The 17,625-nt window shown below is 38.9% G+C and overlaps 2 protein-coding genes across 3 annotated transcripts in view; one reads left to right on the top strand and one right to left on the bottom strand.

The window, feature by feature from the left end:
• Positions 1 to 16,677, bottom strand: part of slc33a1 (solute carrier family 33 member 1) — a 33,647-nt gene extending 16,970 nt beyond the window's left edge. For both annotated transcript variants that reach the window (XR_011885683.1, XM_072255363.1), the window contains exons 1-4: positions 16,403 to 16,677; positions 13,706 to 14,494; positions 7,323 to 7,516; positions 614 to 798 (exon numbers count right to left, since the gene is read on the bottom strand). Coding sequence is in view for 1 of the 2 variants with exons in the window: in XM_072255363.1 (XP_072111464.1) it covers positions 614 to 798; positions 7,323 to 7,516; positions 13,706 to 14,441 (1,115 nt within the window). In the remaining variant the exon portion in view is untranslated. The remainder of the gene's footprint in view (positions 1 to 613; positions 799 to 7,322; positions 7,517 to 13,705; positions 14,495 to 16,402) is intronic.
• A 197-nt stretch (positions 16,678 to 16,874) lies between these two features.
• gmps (guanine monophosphate synthase) overlaps positions 16,875 to 17,625 on the top strand; it is a 60,906-nt gene continuing 60,155 nt past the window's right edge. Inside the window, exon 1 of the mRNA XM_072255362.1 lies at positions 16,875 to 16,999. Within this exon, the coding sequence (XP_072111463.1) occupies positions 16,997 to 16,999 (3 nt within the window). The 5' untranslated portion in view covers positions 16,875 to 16,996. The remainder of the gene's footprint in view (positions 17,000 to 17,625) is intronic.

Raw genomic sequence — 17,625 nt, forward strand, 5'->3', positions numbered from 1 at the left:
GCAAACTCCTGATATATCCTGGGAAACTGTGCTGTATTGTCACTTGCATTCTATCCAATTTTGATTTAGATCACAGAAATCCAACATCTTGGTGTGCAGCACTATCAGGGAGTTGATCATTGTGCTCTGGTTCCAAAGGAACATAATTTCAGTAGCAATGAAGATGGACTTCAGAAATGCATCCCAACAATGTGGAGTTTTATTTCCTATTTAACTATGTCCTTGCTTACTTTTTTGGGAATTCTGTCCTTACAATAATATTCAAAGTTTACAATAATATTCAAAGTTTTTTTTTTAAAAAAGAAAAACAAAATTCAATTGAAGAGGGGAAAAGTTAAAGCAATGATTTGGAGTAATACACGTTGTGATTACCCTGCAGATAATACACTTCATAGTGTGCCCAATTAATCCCTGCATTTTGGGTATACTTATTGAAAAGTAGTCTCAGAAGTTTATAACAGAAAAAATGCCATAGAGTTAGAACAAGAGGCACCAGGAACCTTGCATGACATCCGAGTTAAAGTATTTTAGCCCCCAGCACTCTGTTGTGTCCTGCCACCACCTACCTTCCACTTCCTATCAATTTGATGGGAGAAAGCAAATCATACGTTACCTGAATGGCACTGCCCAATAAAAAACATTCAGTGGTTTCCGGCCTGCTGTATATTTACTTATTGCAAGAGGAAGCATTATCTGCAGAGGAACCATGGGTACTGCGAGAATAGCCAACTGCTCCTTAGGCACACCCATCTCAATCAGCTTCAGTCCAGTCACTCCATCAGCAGCTGAGAAACCGATCTGGAAATATACATGTTCAATAGAACTATTATTAACTTCTATAAAAATGTCAAAAGTTAATTTAGTTAAAATAATAAAATAATGGTACCAAAATGCTTCCAAGTAAGACACAGTTGAAATATTTGATTACAGAGCATCATCCGTGCCAAATTCTGTCATTGCAATGTGTTTCAATAGCACTTGATTGCTCCTTGCAATTCATTTTCTTTAAAAAAAAACACACGATTGTGTAGCTATGTTGGACTACTTCTCACAGCAAATTCCTAGTTAATAATGTGCTAATGAATTCAGTAGACCAAACAGAAAATATTTAAAATCTCCAGCATAAAAATAATACTATATAGTATATAGCACAATTTTCATTGGTTAATTATTAAATGATGTAAAGTACATTAAATCACAAAAAAAGGATTTTGTTGCTCAAACTATCTTCCCAGCCTGTGTATTGAATCAAATTTCTGAAATCCAGATGCTTCTGGCGTTAGATCAACAATGGGAGGAAACTCCCATGGTATATGAGCACTGGCATAGATCCATTGATATCATACTTGAATGGACTGACTTTACGATGATTTACCATGCAACTATCTCCATCACACTGCAAGGGCACATCTTCAGAATATTTGAAAACTATTCAGTCATTCAATGCTTGAATTTGTTACATTCTGGGATCCTGAATGAAGTTTCCTGTAACTGACATCACCAGAACATTCTTCTAGGTTGGAATATTTAATTTGATGGTGGCAATAAAAAATAATGCCAACATTCAAAGAGGAGCAACTCTTTGTATGTTTACTAACCTTCCCACAAATGCATTTTGTGGGAAAGTTAATGCCTTTCACTGTTCTGTACGAGGCCAAATAACTAATGACAGACTGAGACAACTATGAAGGAACAACCACATTGGTCAGTACAATCAAATAACGAAAGCAAATTCAGTGCTCAAACTACTCTCTCTGGGTAACACTGAGCTAACAGGAATACAATGTTTTGATTAAAAAGGAACTACCAGTGAATTAGAATGACCTGATAATACAGTTCCCTAATACCATGAATTGTATAATTGTATTGATACACTTTTCTGAACTGATAAAACAGAAAAAATATATTGCTTTAGCATTTTGTTCTATACTAATAATACATTTTGTTATCTCATCAACCAGTCAGTTTAACAGAGCAAACAATAATGCAGCAAAAGCAAACTACTTTCTTTTAATTGAAGTAAAAAGGAATTAATTACAGTATGGGAATATTATTATACACTTAAATATTAATCAGAAAACAACTTTAATTTGAGATACAGCAATTAAGATTGAAAAATATGAAAGAATTTACTGAAATAACTTGAGTATTTGTGCTACAAGTAATGGCAGCGTGCTCAGTTACAGCAGATTTTACGGGACCAACCAAAGGTGTTATTTTTTTTAACGACAAGACACTGCTGGTCATTAAGACATTAAGGCCTCCCCCCCCCCCCCAGTGAGTTGTTTATTGGCAGAGAAACTAAAGAAACTATACTTGCTGCAGTTTATGCTGCTGCCTGCATCATAGAGATGTCAATGAGTCATTGCACAAAGGTGGTGCAAAGTGTAACAGTGAGTGACCCCCACCCCCCCCCGGTTGCTTTACTTGTGATCGCAAGACGCTGTTGGACATTGTTAATGTGGAATGCTATGCTACAAGTCCGATTCACTGATTTATTGGTGGACGGCAGAGGAGCTGCATGGCCTCTGTTGCAGCCAGGACGAGACCTCTAACAAGGTGTTAGCTGGTTAGAGCTGCCCCAGGAGAAAGGCGTTGGGAGCCTGTGTGCTCCACCAGAGTGCTGGGGACAGCATGGCACGGCAGTGTTCGCTCGGCAGACGAGAAGCCATACTGTGTTTGGTTGCAGACTGCTGCAACATTCTCTGATGGTAGTGTCTGAAAAGAGGATGCTGTCCAAGTTGCATGCCATCTTGGTCAATGTCTCCCATCCACTACATAATGGACTGGTTGGGCACAGGAGTACATTCAGCCAGAGACTCATTCCACCAAGATGCAACACAGAGCGTCATAGGAAGTCATTCCTGCCTGTGGCCATCAAACCTTACAACTCCTCCCTTGGAGGGTCAGACACCCTGAGCCAATAGGCTGGTCCTGGACTTATTTCCTGGCATAACTTACATATTACTATTTAATTATTTATGGTGCAACTGTAACGAAAACCGATTTCCCTCAGGATCAATAAAGTATGACTGTGACTATGACTATTCATGGACTCAAGATCTTGGGCCATATTTTTTGTGTGACAATTTTACTGATATCTTTTATGTGCTTCCCTTCTTATATGTGCTACATGTACCTTGTGCAGTGTATGACCTTGGACTCAGAGTAACACTGTTTCATTTGGCTGTATATACCAGTATTCATGCATGGTTCAATGACAATTAAACTGCAACTTGTACAAGGCTTTAAGACATGTACCAATTATATAACAATTATAATTCCAAAATGAAAATATTAACAAACTTGGAGTACATTTAGCAAAGACCATGGCTTCCAGAATTGAGTTGCACAGTATATTAAATGATTTCTGACAGGATTTTACATTTTAAATTCGTGCAAATCAAAGAATCATCATAAAAGTTGTTCATTGCATACTTAGTAGAATTCAATATGCTTGCTCGTAGCAAAAATGTAGCAATGACAACACTTTCTCAAGATAATATGTAATCATTTTGTATAAATACAAATACAGTTTGCAGAATATTGCTACAAGGAAGGCACTTGATTCAGATTCCACATAAAAACTTAAGCTACATTATTGACTTGGTTTGAAGAATGCTTGGGTGATCAGACGTCCAAACATAGTGATTATATAGGTATGCATTCAAATTGCAAAGATAAATTACGTAAACTAGATTAATATTCTATGTACAAGAGAGTTAATCCAGAGATATGAATAATTATTTTAGCATTTTGAAGGTAATCAATTACAGTACTGTCAATATGCCAAAATTTAAACATCCCAACTTAGTCACACGTCGAGAAAACTTTGAGCCTCTTTCATCTTCTCCCTGGCTCTCACTAGGAGAACATTAAAGGGGGTCTGAAAATTGATGCAATGGAAATAAAAAAAAATCTGATATTACCTTCAACAGTCTACCAATGCATAACAGTATTTCAGGGAGACTTCATGACATTACAGCCTTCACAGTAAAGAACTCTTCATATTTTGTATCATTAACATTATACTAAAAGAGAAATGTTTTGAACAAAAACAAGGTTCAAATCCCAGCATCAATGAGGTGCTAGGACCTGCAGTAACAGAATCATATTCTACTGATAACTGTAAACCTCATGCCCCATCATAACTCTCACTCTATTTCTACCATTATGCTAAGAGACCAAACTTGTTCAACCAGAATGCAGAAGGAAAATGCCAGAATCAGGTATCAAGCGTTCCTAAAAAATGATGGACCAACCTGGTGAAACAACCAATACATGGTCACAGGGGAAGCAATAAACACTCGAAGCTGAGCAATCCCACAAGAAACCAAAGTTCTCTGATCCTACCGCTTCTAGTTATGAACAGTAATTAATACAAGGACATGACCCCAGAAATATCAGCTCTTTTAGTCATGACAGAACTCAAAATGCTAGTCCAATAGACAATCTTCTTTTGGCACTTTAGAGTTCCCACCATCAGAGGCCAATATTCTGTCATTTTGACTCCCTCCATCAGATATCTAGAAATGTCAGAGCATACTTTTCAGTTTCTGCTTGATCTGAATATTTCCAACTTTTTTTGTTTTCTTTAAACCTACTTCGATGCTTTTTGTGGCCTGACAGGACAACAGAACTCTTGATTTGGTTACAATTTTGGTCAAAACATTTACCCAAAAAACAAATTCCAAAGGTGAGGCAACAGTGATAGCCCCTTACTGTACATCATGGCAGCACCATGTTATAACAAGATGCACCATTAAAAATGAAGTCATCAGGATTAATCAGCAAACACAAAGAGCCAATTTGCACCAAGGAAGTATTTAGCCTCAGAGTGGAATATGGAGGTTGGGAGAAAGTCATCAATTTAACTGGAGCAACCACAAAGTTCTATAAGAGAAAATAGGCAGCTGAGTATATCTGGCAAGTTACTCGACTTGATATCCCAAAGCCTTTCCACCATCCACAAGACAATCACCAATTGCCAAAGTAATAGCAGCTCTAAAACCATTTAAAGAACTCTACAAGTTGCTTCATTAGCATTTCATCCTTAGCATTAAATATTAACTTTACTACCAAATAATTGTGGCCACAATACATACCATCAAGATACACTGACAACTCTTCAGTTTCCCCCCCACCCACACCCCCCAAAAGAACCTCTGAATACACAGCTAGAGACTGAAAGCAGCTACCAGACATTGCCACACTTCAAATAACTTATTAACCTGACTTGAAAATATGTTACTTTTCTTTAGATGTCACTGGGTCAATATTCCAAAATTCCTGGCTAAGTAGAACTTCAGAGCACCTTCACTGCACCTACTGAACTTGTATGACTGTAGTTTCAGCAGCAACTCAAGTATATCAGATAAACAGGGTGCTTCATGAGACCATCATGCAAGGCCCAAGATAACTTCCAACACTAACATACTAAGCTTCTTTTCAATTCGGAATTGATTTTACATCCCTGCGGGGGGAAAAGAAATTAATGTCACAATCTAGAATTTGTTTCTCCTTTCATAAACCTAAAGTCACAACACATAGCGGTAAAAAACTTCGTGATTACAGTGCTCCTCCCCCACCCAGAAGTTTTCATGTTTTGTTGTTTTACAATATTGAATCACAGTGGATTTAGTTTGCCTTTTTTGACACTGATCATCAGGAAAAGATGTGTCAAAGTGAAAGCAAATTTTCAACAAATTGGTCTAAATTTATTACAATTATTAAACAAAATAATTGATTACATAATTACTCACCCCCTTCAAGTCAGTATTTAGTAAATACACCTTTGGCAGTAATTAGCCTTGAGTCTGTGTGGATAGGTCTCCCATCAACTTTGCACATCTGGACATTGCAATTTTTCCCCATTCTTCTTTACAAAACTGCTCAAACTGTCAGATTGCATGGGGATCATGAGTGACCAGCCCTGTTCATCCAGCCACAAATTCACAATTAGAATGAAGTCTGGACTTCGACTTGGCCACTCCAAGACATTAACTTTGCTGTTTTTAAGCCATTGCTGTGTTGGTTTGGCTTTATGCTTGGGGTCATTGTCTTGCTGGAAAACATACCTTTTTCTAAGTCGCAGTTCTCTTGCAGACTGCATCAGGGTTTCCTTCAGGATTTCCCTGTATTTTGCTGCATTCATTTTACCCTCTACCTTCACAAGCCTTCCAGGGCCTGCTGCAGTGAAGCAACCACCACCATGCTCCATGTTTTATATGTTTTGTGGTGTTTGGCTTATAGCAAACATAGCGTTTTGCCTGATGGCCAAAGAGTTCAATTTTAGTTTCATCAGACCAAATTTGCCAGCAGACTCCCATGTGACTGCAGGCAAATTGAGCTAAGATTTTGTGTGAATTTTTTTTCCACCAGTGGCTTTTTCTTTGCCACCCTCCCATAAAACTACAGCTGGTGAAGCACAAGGCAATAGTTGTTGTATGCAGTCTCTCCCATCTCAGCCACTGAAGCTTGCAACTCCTTCAGAATTGTCATAGGTCTCTTGGTGGCCTCCCTCACTAGTCCCCTTCTTGCATGATCAGTCAGTTGAGGACAGCCTGCTCTTGGCAGATTTACAGCTCTGTCTTATTCTTACCATTTCTTGATGGTTGACTTAACTGTACTACAAGGGATATTCAGTAACTTGAAAATGTTCTTGTACCATCTCCTGACCTGTGCTTTTCAATAACCTTTTTTTGTGGAGTTGCTTGGATTGTTCTTTTGTCTTCATAGTGTAGCTTTTGCTCGGATATTGACTTTACAGCAGTTGGACCTTCCAGATACAGGTGTATTTTTTGAATACAATCAATTGAAACACCTTGACTGTACACTGGTGATCTCCATTTAACTAATTATGTGACTTCTAAAATCAATTGGTTGCACCAGTGATGATCTGGTGTGTCATATTACAGGGAGTGGGGTTAATACTTATGCAATTTTGTGTTTTATATTTGTGATTAATTTAGATCACTTTGTAGAAATCTATTTTCACTTTGACACAAGTCATTTTCTGTTGATCAGTGTTGAAAAAGCCAAATTAAATCCACTGTGATTCAATGTTGTAAAACAATAAGACATGAAATCTTTCAATGGGAGTGAATATTCTTTATAGGTATCATACCTCTTAACATGTTTGTATTCAACTTGATTTTTGTCCCACCATAACTTATCTAAAATTATTAAAACTGGTAGAAAGGAAAGCCAAAAGCAAATCAGAAACAACCAATAAAAAGATATATACTATGATTTTTAATTGACCTTAAAATGCAGCATCGCTTCCAAGTTACTTTTAAAATATTTAAGTTAAATTATCTTACTTTTGATGTTAGCGTAAGGATGCAGAACTTTAAGATAGCAGGCATCCTCATTACACAAATGAGAGACTTGTACGTTTCCTTGATTCCTTGCTGAGCAACCTGATGCATTGGCGTTTGTCCACCGTTTTCCTTTTTAAGAACCATAACCAACGTTGTTGTCACCAGGAAAACTATCCCCCAGAAAAATAGAAAATCTAAAAGTAGAAGTTTAAAAACATGGAAGTGAAAAATCTAACTTTTTCATTGTAGATATTTGTAATGCCATAAAAGTATGATTATCTTGATAATTTAAATCTCAGCAAAAGGTCATGTAGCATTTCTTGTAAAGGAAGAATGAGCTTGTACACTATGTTAAAGACGTCTACTAAAGGCATTAATGTGAATTTCCACTGGACTGCCTCCATGCAAGTATACCCTTTCTTAAATAAGTGCATAATATGGATAAGTGACCATAGTAACAGCCTGTAGAATTGTAACAATACCTCTACTTTAAAACCCAAACCCCTGATCAATTATGGCCAATATGCCTTTGCCTTGTCAATCACTCACTGAATCTGCATGCTTTCTTTGTGATTCATGTGGAAGACCTAATCATTTTCCCACATTCAAGTGAAAACTGTATATTGAGATAATAGTCATGCCTTGATTCTTCCTATGGAAGTGCATGACCTTTCTACATTAAACAGCAGTTAAGTTCTTACACCACACTCATTCTATGTGTCCTGTTGCAGAGTGCAGATATCCTCATCATAACAAGTCTCTTATCTATTTTAATGTCATCAGCAAACTTTATATTCTGCCACTCCATGTCATGAAGCTAGATAGTAAACAATTGGGGACCAAGAAATAATCTATGTGGCATTCCACCAGTTACATCTTTCCAGTTTGAGAAAAGATCTATTTATTCCAACTGTCTTCTATGTGGTAGATATTCAATCCATATTCACACACAGACATATACTTCACTCAACCATATTGTGAACCTTTTTCTGTGCTGCAAACTGTCACGATTCTGTGACAAGCTCAAATTCCAGATGAAAGTTAAAGCAGGGAGTGCATTGTGACAAAATAAAATTATGCCATTTTTAAAGTAGACCTCATATGATATTTTATTGAATTACACTAAATATCTGCAGACCAATTTCATAAATAGAGAAATACAAGGAGGTTATTTGGTTCTGCGAGACTGTTCTGTCCTTCAATCATACCCCGCATGCCTCAACTGGTTACCAAAAATCTAGTGCAATAAACATCAGAACCATGCAGAGTTTTCAACTGAAACTTCACACCACCAGTCACTAGTTTTACCAAAAAATGTATTACCTGATTTAAAATTAACAAATGACGAGTAATCATTTCTGTTTACAAATGAGTATCCTGAGTTTTTAAACCAATTATTAATACATATTACAATTTCTAATTTCAACCTGAAAGTCTTGATTCGTAGATTCTCCAAAAGCAGAAAAAGCTTCTTTCAACATAAATTGTCAATTCTGTTTAATGCCCCAAAATATTCAATTCAGCTATCCCTTAATTTTCTAAATATCTGGTAATGTAACTATAGTTTGCTTAATCACTCAAATTGAAATCTATTGGGTCCATTCTAATAAATTTACTCTGCACTCCATCTAAAAACAATAACATTCCTGAAATTGTTTACAATATGGTGCCAAATTTTTTTTGGAACTTTGCATGACACTTTAATGATCTATATTTCTGGATCCAAGATACCTTGGACATTGCTACTTTTAGCTCTAGGACATTTACAAAGATTTTTATCTTGGGATATAAGCAATTTGCCCACATTTCCTATATCAAACTCTATTTCACAATGTTTTACTTAATTGTATTATTTGTTAAATTCGGAAATAGAAAATGCTGTAAAAAAATTCAGCAGGTTAGAATCAGAATCAGATTTGTTATCACCGGCATGTGTCGTGAAATTTGTTAACAGCATCAATGCAGAGAAAAAACTTTTACTTGCCATAGATGCTGCCTGATTTTCTACTTCTATTTTATTTCGGTTTTCAAGCACCTTCAGCATTTCAGTTTATTTTCTTCAAATTTATTTGTTCACAGAACCTAGGTATTATTTATTGTTTTAACTTCCCCTTGAACTGAGTAACTTGTGAGCAGTTAAAGTCAATTATGTTATTAGTCTAATATCACGAATCAGCCAATAAGGGAAGGTTTGTCACACAAATCATAAACACAAGAGATTTTGTGATGCTGGAAATCAGAGTAACGCACACATGATGAGGCCATTTCTTATGCTGGAGAAGCATCATCATCGGGGTAACCTCCAACCCGAAGGCATGAACATTGATTTCTGTAACTTTTGGAAATTTTCTCCTGCTCTTCTTCCATTCCCCATTCTGGATTCCCTCTTACCTCACCACATCACCTACCTATCACCTCCCTCTGGTGCCCCACCTCCTGCAACCCCCCCATGGTCCACTCTCCTCTCCTATTAGATTTTGCCTTCTTCAGCCCTTTACCTTTTCCACCTATCACCTACCAGCTTCTCACTTCATTCCCCCCCCCCACCTGGTTTCACCTATCGCCTTCTAGCTTGTACTTCTTCCCCTCCCCCAATCTTCTTATCCTGGCTTCTTCCTCCACCGTTTGCAATTCTTAAGAAGGGTCTCGGCCCAAAATGTCAACAGTTTATTCCTTTCCATAGATGCTGCCTGACCTGCTGAGTTCCCCTAGCCTTTTGTGTGTGTGACACCAAGTTTGTCAGATATCCTTCCCCAAGGACATTAGTGAGGCAGACAGACATTTACTGCAATTCAGTGGGCTCAGGAAACCATTACTGATCCAACACAAGAAAATCTGCAGATGCTGGAAATCCAAGGCAACACACACACACACGCACACACAGTGCTGGAGGAATTCAACAGGCCAGGCAGGATCTACGGAAAAGAGTAAATGGTCAACATTTTGGGACTGGAAAGGAAGAGAAGTCAGAGTAAGACGAGGGGGGAAGGGAGGGAGCAAAACAAGGTGGTAGGTGATAGGTGAAACCGGGAGAGGGGGAGGGGTGAAGTAAAGAGCTGGGAAGATTAGTGAAAGAGATAAGGGAAGAAGGGAGAACCTGATAAGAGAGAACAGAAGCCCACGAAAGAAAGAAGGGGGAGGAGCACCAGAGGGAGGTGATAGGCAGGTGAGGAGATCAGGTGAGGAGATGAGGTGAGGGGGGAAAACAGGAATAGGGAATGGTGAAGGAGAGAAGTGGGGAATGACCATTACCAGAAGTTCGAGAAATGGGCATTCATGTCATCAGGTTGGAGGCTACCGAGACAGAATATAAGGTGTTATTCCTCCAACCTGAGCGTTGCCTCAACCCAGCAGTAGAGGCGGCCGTGGACTCCCATGTTGGAATGGGAATGGGAAGTAGGATTGAAATGGGTGGCCACCTTATCTTTTTACATGCCCATCAACTCCTTCTTGTGCTTCTCCACATTCCCTTTCTTCTATGGTCTTCTGTTCTCCCCCATCAGGTTCCCCCTTCTCTTGCCCTTTATCCCTTTCAAAAATCAACTTTCCAGCTGCTTACTTCAACCACCCCCCCCCCCCACCCCTGGTTTCACCTATCACCCATAACCTTGTATTTCTTCCTCCCCTCTTCCCACCTTCTTACTCTGACTTCTCCTCCTCTTTTCCAGTCCTGATGAAGGGTCTCAGCCCAAAACATCAACTGTTTACTCTCTTCCATGGATGCTAGTTGGCCTGCTGAGCTCCTCCACCATTTTTGTGTGTTGCTAACCATTATTGATATTGTATTTTAATTCTAGATGTAGTTAATGTCTAGAATTTAGGTTCCCAGCTAAATTCCAGTAACGAACTGGGGTATCAGGCCTCTGATTAGTAAAAAGCATATTGTTCCCTCAAACCTTTACGGTACCATGTGCTTCCCTGTTTTCCCTATTGTGTATCTTTCATGGTTCAGCCAACTTCTTCATTGGAGCATAAGAAATAGGGGAGGGAGTAGAGGCTACCTGGCCCATCAAGCCTGCTCTCCCATTCAATAAGATCACAGCTGATCTGTCAGTGGAGTCACCTGCACTTATCTGCCTTTTCCCCATACCTAATTCTCTATTCCGCTGTTATGCAAAAATATACCTAACTGTATCTCAAGTTGTATTTAATTAGAGTCTTGGCTGCTTCCCTGGGCGGCGTATTCCACAGATCCACAACTTTCTGGGAAAAGCAGTTTCTCCTAATCCCTGTGTAAATCTATTCCCTCAACTTTTAGTTTTAGTCTCACTTACCAATGGAAACAAATTTTCTACCTCTATTTTACATATTTCTTCCATTATGTTATGTTTCTACAAGATCCTCTTTCATTCTTCTAAATTCCAGTGAGTATAGTCCCAGGCAATTCAATGTCTCCTCACAGGTTAAGACACACATTTCCAGAATCAACCTCGTGAACCTCCTCTGCACTGCCTTCAAAGCCAGTATGTGCTTCCTTAAAGAAGGGGACTAGAACTGCATGCAGTACTCTAGGTGTGGCCACAATAGTACCTAGTACAACTGCAACATATCATCCTTGCTCTTAAATTCAATCTCTCTAGCAATGAAGGCCAACATTCCATTTGCTGCCTTGATAACCTGTTGCATCTGCAAGCCAACCTTTTGCAATTCATGCACAAACATTCCCAAGTCCCTCTGCACAACAGCAGGCTGCAATCAATGTTCAAAGTAAAATTTTCACCATTTAAACAATCAGATCTTCTATTTTTCCTTCCAACATTGTACTCCCGCCAGATTCTTGCCCACTCACTGAACCTATCTCTATCTCTTTGCAGACTCTCCCCATCCTCTGCACAATTTGTTTTCCCACTCAATTTATTGTCATCAGCAAATTTTGATGTACAATACTTAGTCTCCTCTTCCAAATCTTTAAATGTATGACGTGAACGGTTGTGGGTGCAACACCCATTCCTGCAGCACTCCACTCATGAACAGTTGTGGAGGCAACACCGATTAGCGCAGCACTCCACTCGTGACTGCCTGCCAATCGGAGAAACACCCACTTATACCTACACTCAGCTTTCCACTGCTTAATCAATCCTCTGTTCATGCTATTACACCAACTCCATGCATTCTTATCTTATGGATAAATCTTTCATGTGGCACCTTATCAAACACCAAAATCAAGTAAATAATTTAATTTCCACAATATTTAACTTTAGTTATTAGTCTTTTATGATAACCTTCATTAAGTGCCTTCCAGAAATCCTGATGCGTTTTCTTGTTCACTACTTTAGATTTCTTTTCAAAACATTCCATCAGATATGTCAGGCATGACTTGTTCTTAGAAATCCAAGTTAAGATCATGATAACATTACTTGTCGTTGATAATATTATGTTTATAAAGTTATTAAAACTTGTATAATAGTACAATTGTTGTTAACCTATTGAATATGTAATAGTAAATTAAGTTATTAATATACAGAATCACAAATGGACAAACCCAGTGGTTAAAGATGTGATTTTAATCAGAATCGGGGAAATGAAGCTAAGCCAGATATGGGTGGGGTGGACTTAATTCAATTTTCGTAACTTGTACTAAGTTACATGGCTACAGGAAAAATGGAAAACTACAAATGATTTCACTCATACTCAGTTGAGGGTCAAGTATACAGTTGGTCCTGGCCCTTGAGTTGAGATGAGAGCTGAGAAGAGGAGCTCTGTTGGTATGGCTATTCAAGGAGCGCAGTTTGAAATTTAGTGAGGCTAAAGGTGGTGAAAATGTTTTTTCCATCAAATGAGAAACTAACATTAGTAAAGCAGGAAATTACCTGTTTCCCTTCTTTCAAACTACAATATTTCAGCAAACCAACATCTTATCATTTCTTAAACTGCTGGAGGAACTCAGCAGGCCAGGCAGCATTTGGGTCTCGGCCTGAAAAGTCGACTGTACTCTTTTCCATAGATTCTGCTTGGCCTGCTGAGTTCCTCCAGCATTCTGAGTGTGTTGCTTGGATTTCCAGTATCTGCAGATTTTCTCTTGTTTGTGATCCTTTCCTTTCTGTTGTGGTTCTGTAATAACTGCTGCCACCTAATGTTATGCATTCAGACTGCATTCAGATTTTGCCAATGAACATGGCAGGTCTTTCAATGTCATAGAAAGACAGGCCAATAATACCATCAATGACAAGAATGAAAGATAATGAAGTAAATACTTCTGTAAAACATACTTGGTTGAAGGCAATGATGACTTAAGTGTTTTATGGCATTTTGAATCATAACATTGCAATACTACTTTTAGTCTAAATGCCTCCAAAAGGTAAATATAACATTGATAAAAGATACAAATAATTTCATAAAATTCATAAAAGTTAAAAGTGAACAACAAATATTCAGCATTTTACCTGCGAGAGAAAGAATTCCAGTTGGTTGAGATATTATGCGTATATATTTGTTGCAGAATTCTGCTGATTCCAGTGCCAAAAAGAGTACGTTACCCAGAAAGTACCCTGCTGTCTGTCCAATGGAATTGCAAGTAGAAGCAAGTCCTACATTTTCTTTTGACAACATAGTTAATGCCCAGCCATCTACTGCTATATCTTGTGTAGCAGCCAGGAATCCAAACATAAAAAAAACAACTGTAAGCTTAACAATATTGGGGCTAGTATGCTCATCACTTTTCAGTAATTCATCCACTTCATACGACAGAAAAAGCATAAAAACCCCCAGAAAATATTGAGTTGGCACTAGCCAAGACTTTCTCCGCCCAAAGTTTGGAAGATACATGGCATCCACTAAAGGTGCCCACAGCAGTTTCAGACTGAATGGCCAAAATACGAAGCTGTAAATAGCTTGGTCTGAATAACTAACATTTTTGCTCTGCAGTATTAATGGAATGCTCCCAGCCAGACCAAGTGGAATTCCCTGCAAGATATAGAGGAATAAGAGCAGTAAAACATTACTGAGATCTTTTTTAAGACCAGGGCTAGATAATCCATTGTCGTAATCTTTCAAAGGGCCCTTTTCATCCATTTCCAAACTAGTTTCGTAGCTAAGCACTTCATTTTGCATGTGCCAAGCTTCAAGTGGATTTTGAACACGTTGTCTACTGCGTTCTTTGGGTATATCTGATGAAGACATGTCAGATCTAATCTCAGAGCTCAGTTCTTCAATCAACCCGCCACGTTTGGAGCCTAAAAACAGTAGGATGAAAATGGGTGAAATTGGATTTATAACCTTTAAACAATAATTGTCAGTAATGAAATCAAATTTTTATTTAATTATTTTCTTAGATCAGAACCATTTTACATTCATATGCAAAAACATCTTCCAATTTGCTTTTTGAAAGAGCTACCAAAATCACTCTTTTGCATCCTGCATGTGCGGCCGCGTCAGGAAAATACTTCAGTGTTCTGTGTATACAATTTAATTTTTCTACAATCCAAGTAATGGCTTCATTCAAATAAACAAAATTTTAGGCTATATTCTAATAATTTCTAAATTGAATTGCATGGAAAGCAAAGAATTATCAAACAAGAACATTTAAAACCATATTAAACCAATCTCCCACGTGAATAATTTTGAGCCCATGTTAACAAGAAAAAAAAGATATTTATATAGTCCTTTTCAAGAAAAGAGGAGAGGAAAATAGATATGCAAGTGTCTGGGTTTTGACCAATGCCATCTCTTTTCTCAAGTTTCTGAGTAACAAACAATCACAGCTCCAATAAACAAAATGTTAAATCGTAATACTTAATCAAGCCATCATGAGCAAAATATTTCTATCTCCTATCCTTCCCAAGATATCACTGATTCTACGCATAGCCCTGCAGATCATGGAGCCGTGTGCCTATTCTTCAAGCATGCTTCAACGTTGAGCTTTATATTATTCTAAGTCTAAAGTGTCTGCCTATCCAATAGAGAATGACCTGATGTAGAATCACTACTGGCTGCCTTGCAATTGCTTTGTACCATTTTGCTGGAGAACAGCTACTTCTCCAGCTGCAGGACCAGCATCTGGAGAGTTGAAGACAATGTTAAAAAAAAATCTAATGGCAAAGTATGCCAGACAAACTCTACAGCTGCAGAAACATGTCTGAAATCATACTGGAGAGTCAGCAAGCTGCAGTCACCTACAAAAATTAGCACATCCTGACAGTGGAATCAATATGGGTAAGAGCAAGTGAGTTGCTTCCTCCAAGGACATGGCAAAAATGGACCATCTAAAAATGCCCTGGGTTATTTCTTACATTTTGGCTCATTTGAAATATACTAAGGACAAAAGAAAAGTGAGGCTCATTATAGATCAGAGGGACAGTCTGCATGTGAAGGCAGAGAATATAGGTAACATTTTAAATGAAGTCTTCTGGTGTGTATTCATTAAGGAGAAGAACATGGCTGAAGAATTCATGGAGACAACCTTGCAGAACAGTATATCACAAAAGGTGGGGTTTTCCAGCTCTTACTTCTTATATTATGTCCAATATGTTTTCCCATTGTATTTTTATGCAATAAAAACTCAAGAAGATATTAGCATCATATGCAGTACCAGAATTATAATGCAAGCTATTCAATGATTAAATTACTCTTTTGAAAGTCATACAATACCGTCATTACAAAAGTCTTTACATCACTTCAACATATGCCTATTAACTATTGCCATGGTTTCAGTAAGGTATATGTAATCAGAGCTAAAACTGTAATTTAGTTTTAAGTTTCAATCATTATGTGATTAAGAAATATAGCAACCAAAATGTTATGATTAAATCACAGAAGCGGTAATTCCCAATTCAACGTAATTAATGCACAGGAAATATTTAAAAGTGCGTACTTTTCAGTGAACCAGCAACTAGCAAAATAATCGTGACTAAGTAAAATATCATAAATCAAGTCTTTGCCGACTTGTTTGTAACAACCTTTAAACGCAAAAATGTTAAAAATCGTTGTTTAACGTTCCTGATTCTGTCCCGAGTTTCATTCATAAACATTTGAAACACGGAAGAACCCCCACGTGATCCGGCCAGCCCTCCCCCGATTCCGATAGCGGGCCTCATTCAAGCATAGGACGCGTGGACTGAGACTAACAACATAAAAACAACCACCTCTTGGTAAAGGCCCAGCCGCCGATTTCCCGGTCCAGTGCCGCTCGTTCACCAAAAGCGAGGCCGACAAGCTTCAAGCCACCGAAGGCGCAGTGGCTGCCACCCTGCCGAGCGCCAGGACCCCCACTGAGGGCCGCCGAGTGAGCATCGAACACACCACCAGCCTTCCCTGACACTACTCTCAGTTCCTTCCACCCGGCTTGGCTGGACCCGGCGAGCCCGCTTCCTCCCCTCCCCTCCCACTCGAGGCGTGGCGAGGTGTGGGGACGAGTGACGTGGCAGATCCGGACGGGTTAGACGCCGCACATCCACACAGCCGATACACGCCATCCGCTCGGCGCCACTCGCCAGCGTGGTTTTGTTCAGTGGAATGGCAGTGCGTGCCGGCTGCACTCTCCCGCCATCCTGCACTGTCCTTAATATTTCCATTGACCTCATCTGCACCATGCATGCCGTGTCGTCAAAGTTGCTTTTGTGTGAAGGACTTATTGAGTTTGCTTTTTTTTCCTAGTTTCAAAACTGAACAACTGTCATTGTGATGTAAATTAACGCTCGAGGTTCACCCTACCCTCCCATTTGGAAGGAATCCTATTCATGGTGAGTCAGCGGTTTTAGAAATGTATATGTCATACCTCTGGATTGCTGCCTGTGCCAGGTGCCAGTGAAGGTACGAACAGGACAGGGGTTCTTAACCTTTTCTATGCCATGGACCCCTTTGGCAGTTCAGTGAAGCCTGTGGACCTCCTTCTCAGAATAATGTATTCAAATACACAGAACAAAATACATGGGATTACAAAAGTGACTAAGCCACAGGTACTGCTAAGACTACTGTGGTTTGTTATCCCCATTCATAATTCAAGGAAATACTAAATTCCGTGGACCCCAGGTTGAGAACCCCTGGAGTAGGATAATTTGACAGATGTGGCTTAGGAATTGGTGCAGGGGGCAGGATTTCTGATTTCTGGAGCATTGGGATCTCTTCAGGTGGAAGGTATGACCTGTATGAAAAGGACAGGTTACACCTGAACCTGAAGGGAACCAACAACCTGCAGGCAGGTTTGCTGGAGCAGTTCGGGAGGGTTTAAACTAATTTTGCGTGGGGGGCGGGGAAGAAGAGAACCAGAACAATAGGACCAAGGATGGGACTGTTGATATACAGGAAAGACAGATGATAGGACAAAATTGATTCAGTGGGATGAGTTGAAGTGTAACATGAGGACAAA

Source organism: Mobula birostris, chromosome 4, assembly GCF_030028105.1.
Source record: "Mobula birostris isolate sMobBir1 chromosome 4, sMobBir1.hap1, whole genome shotgun sequence".
Classification (NCBI taxonomy): Eukaryota; Metazoa; Chordata; class Chondrichthyes; order Myliobatiformes; family Myliobatidae; genus Mobula; species Mobula birostris.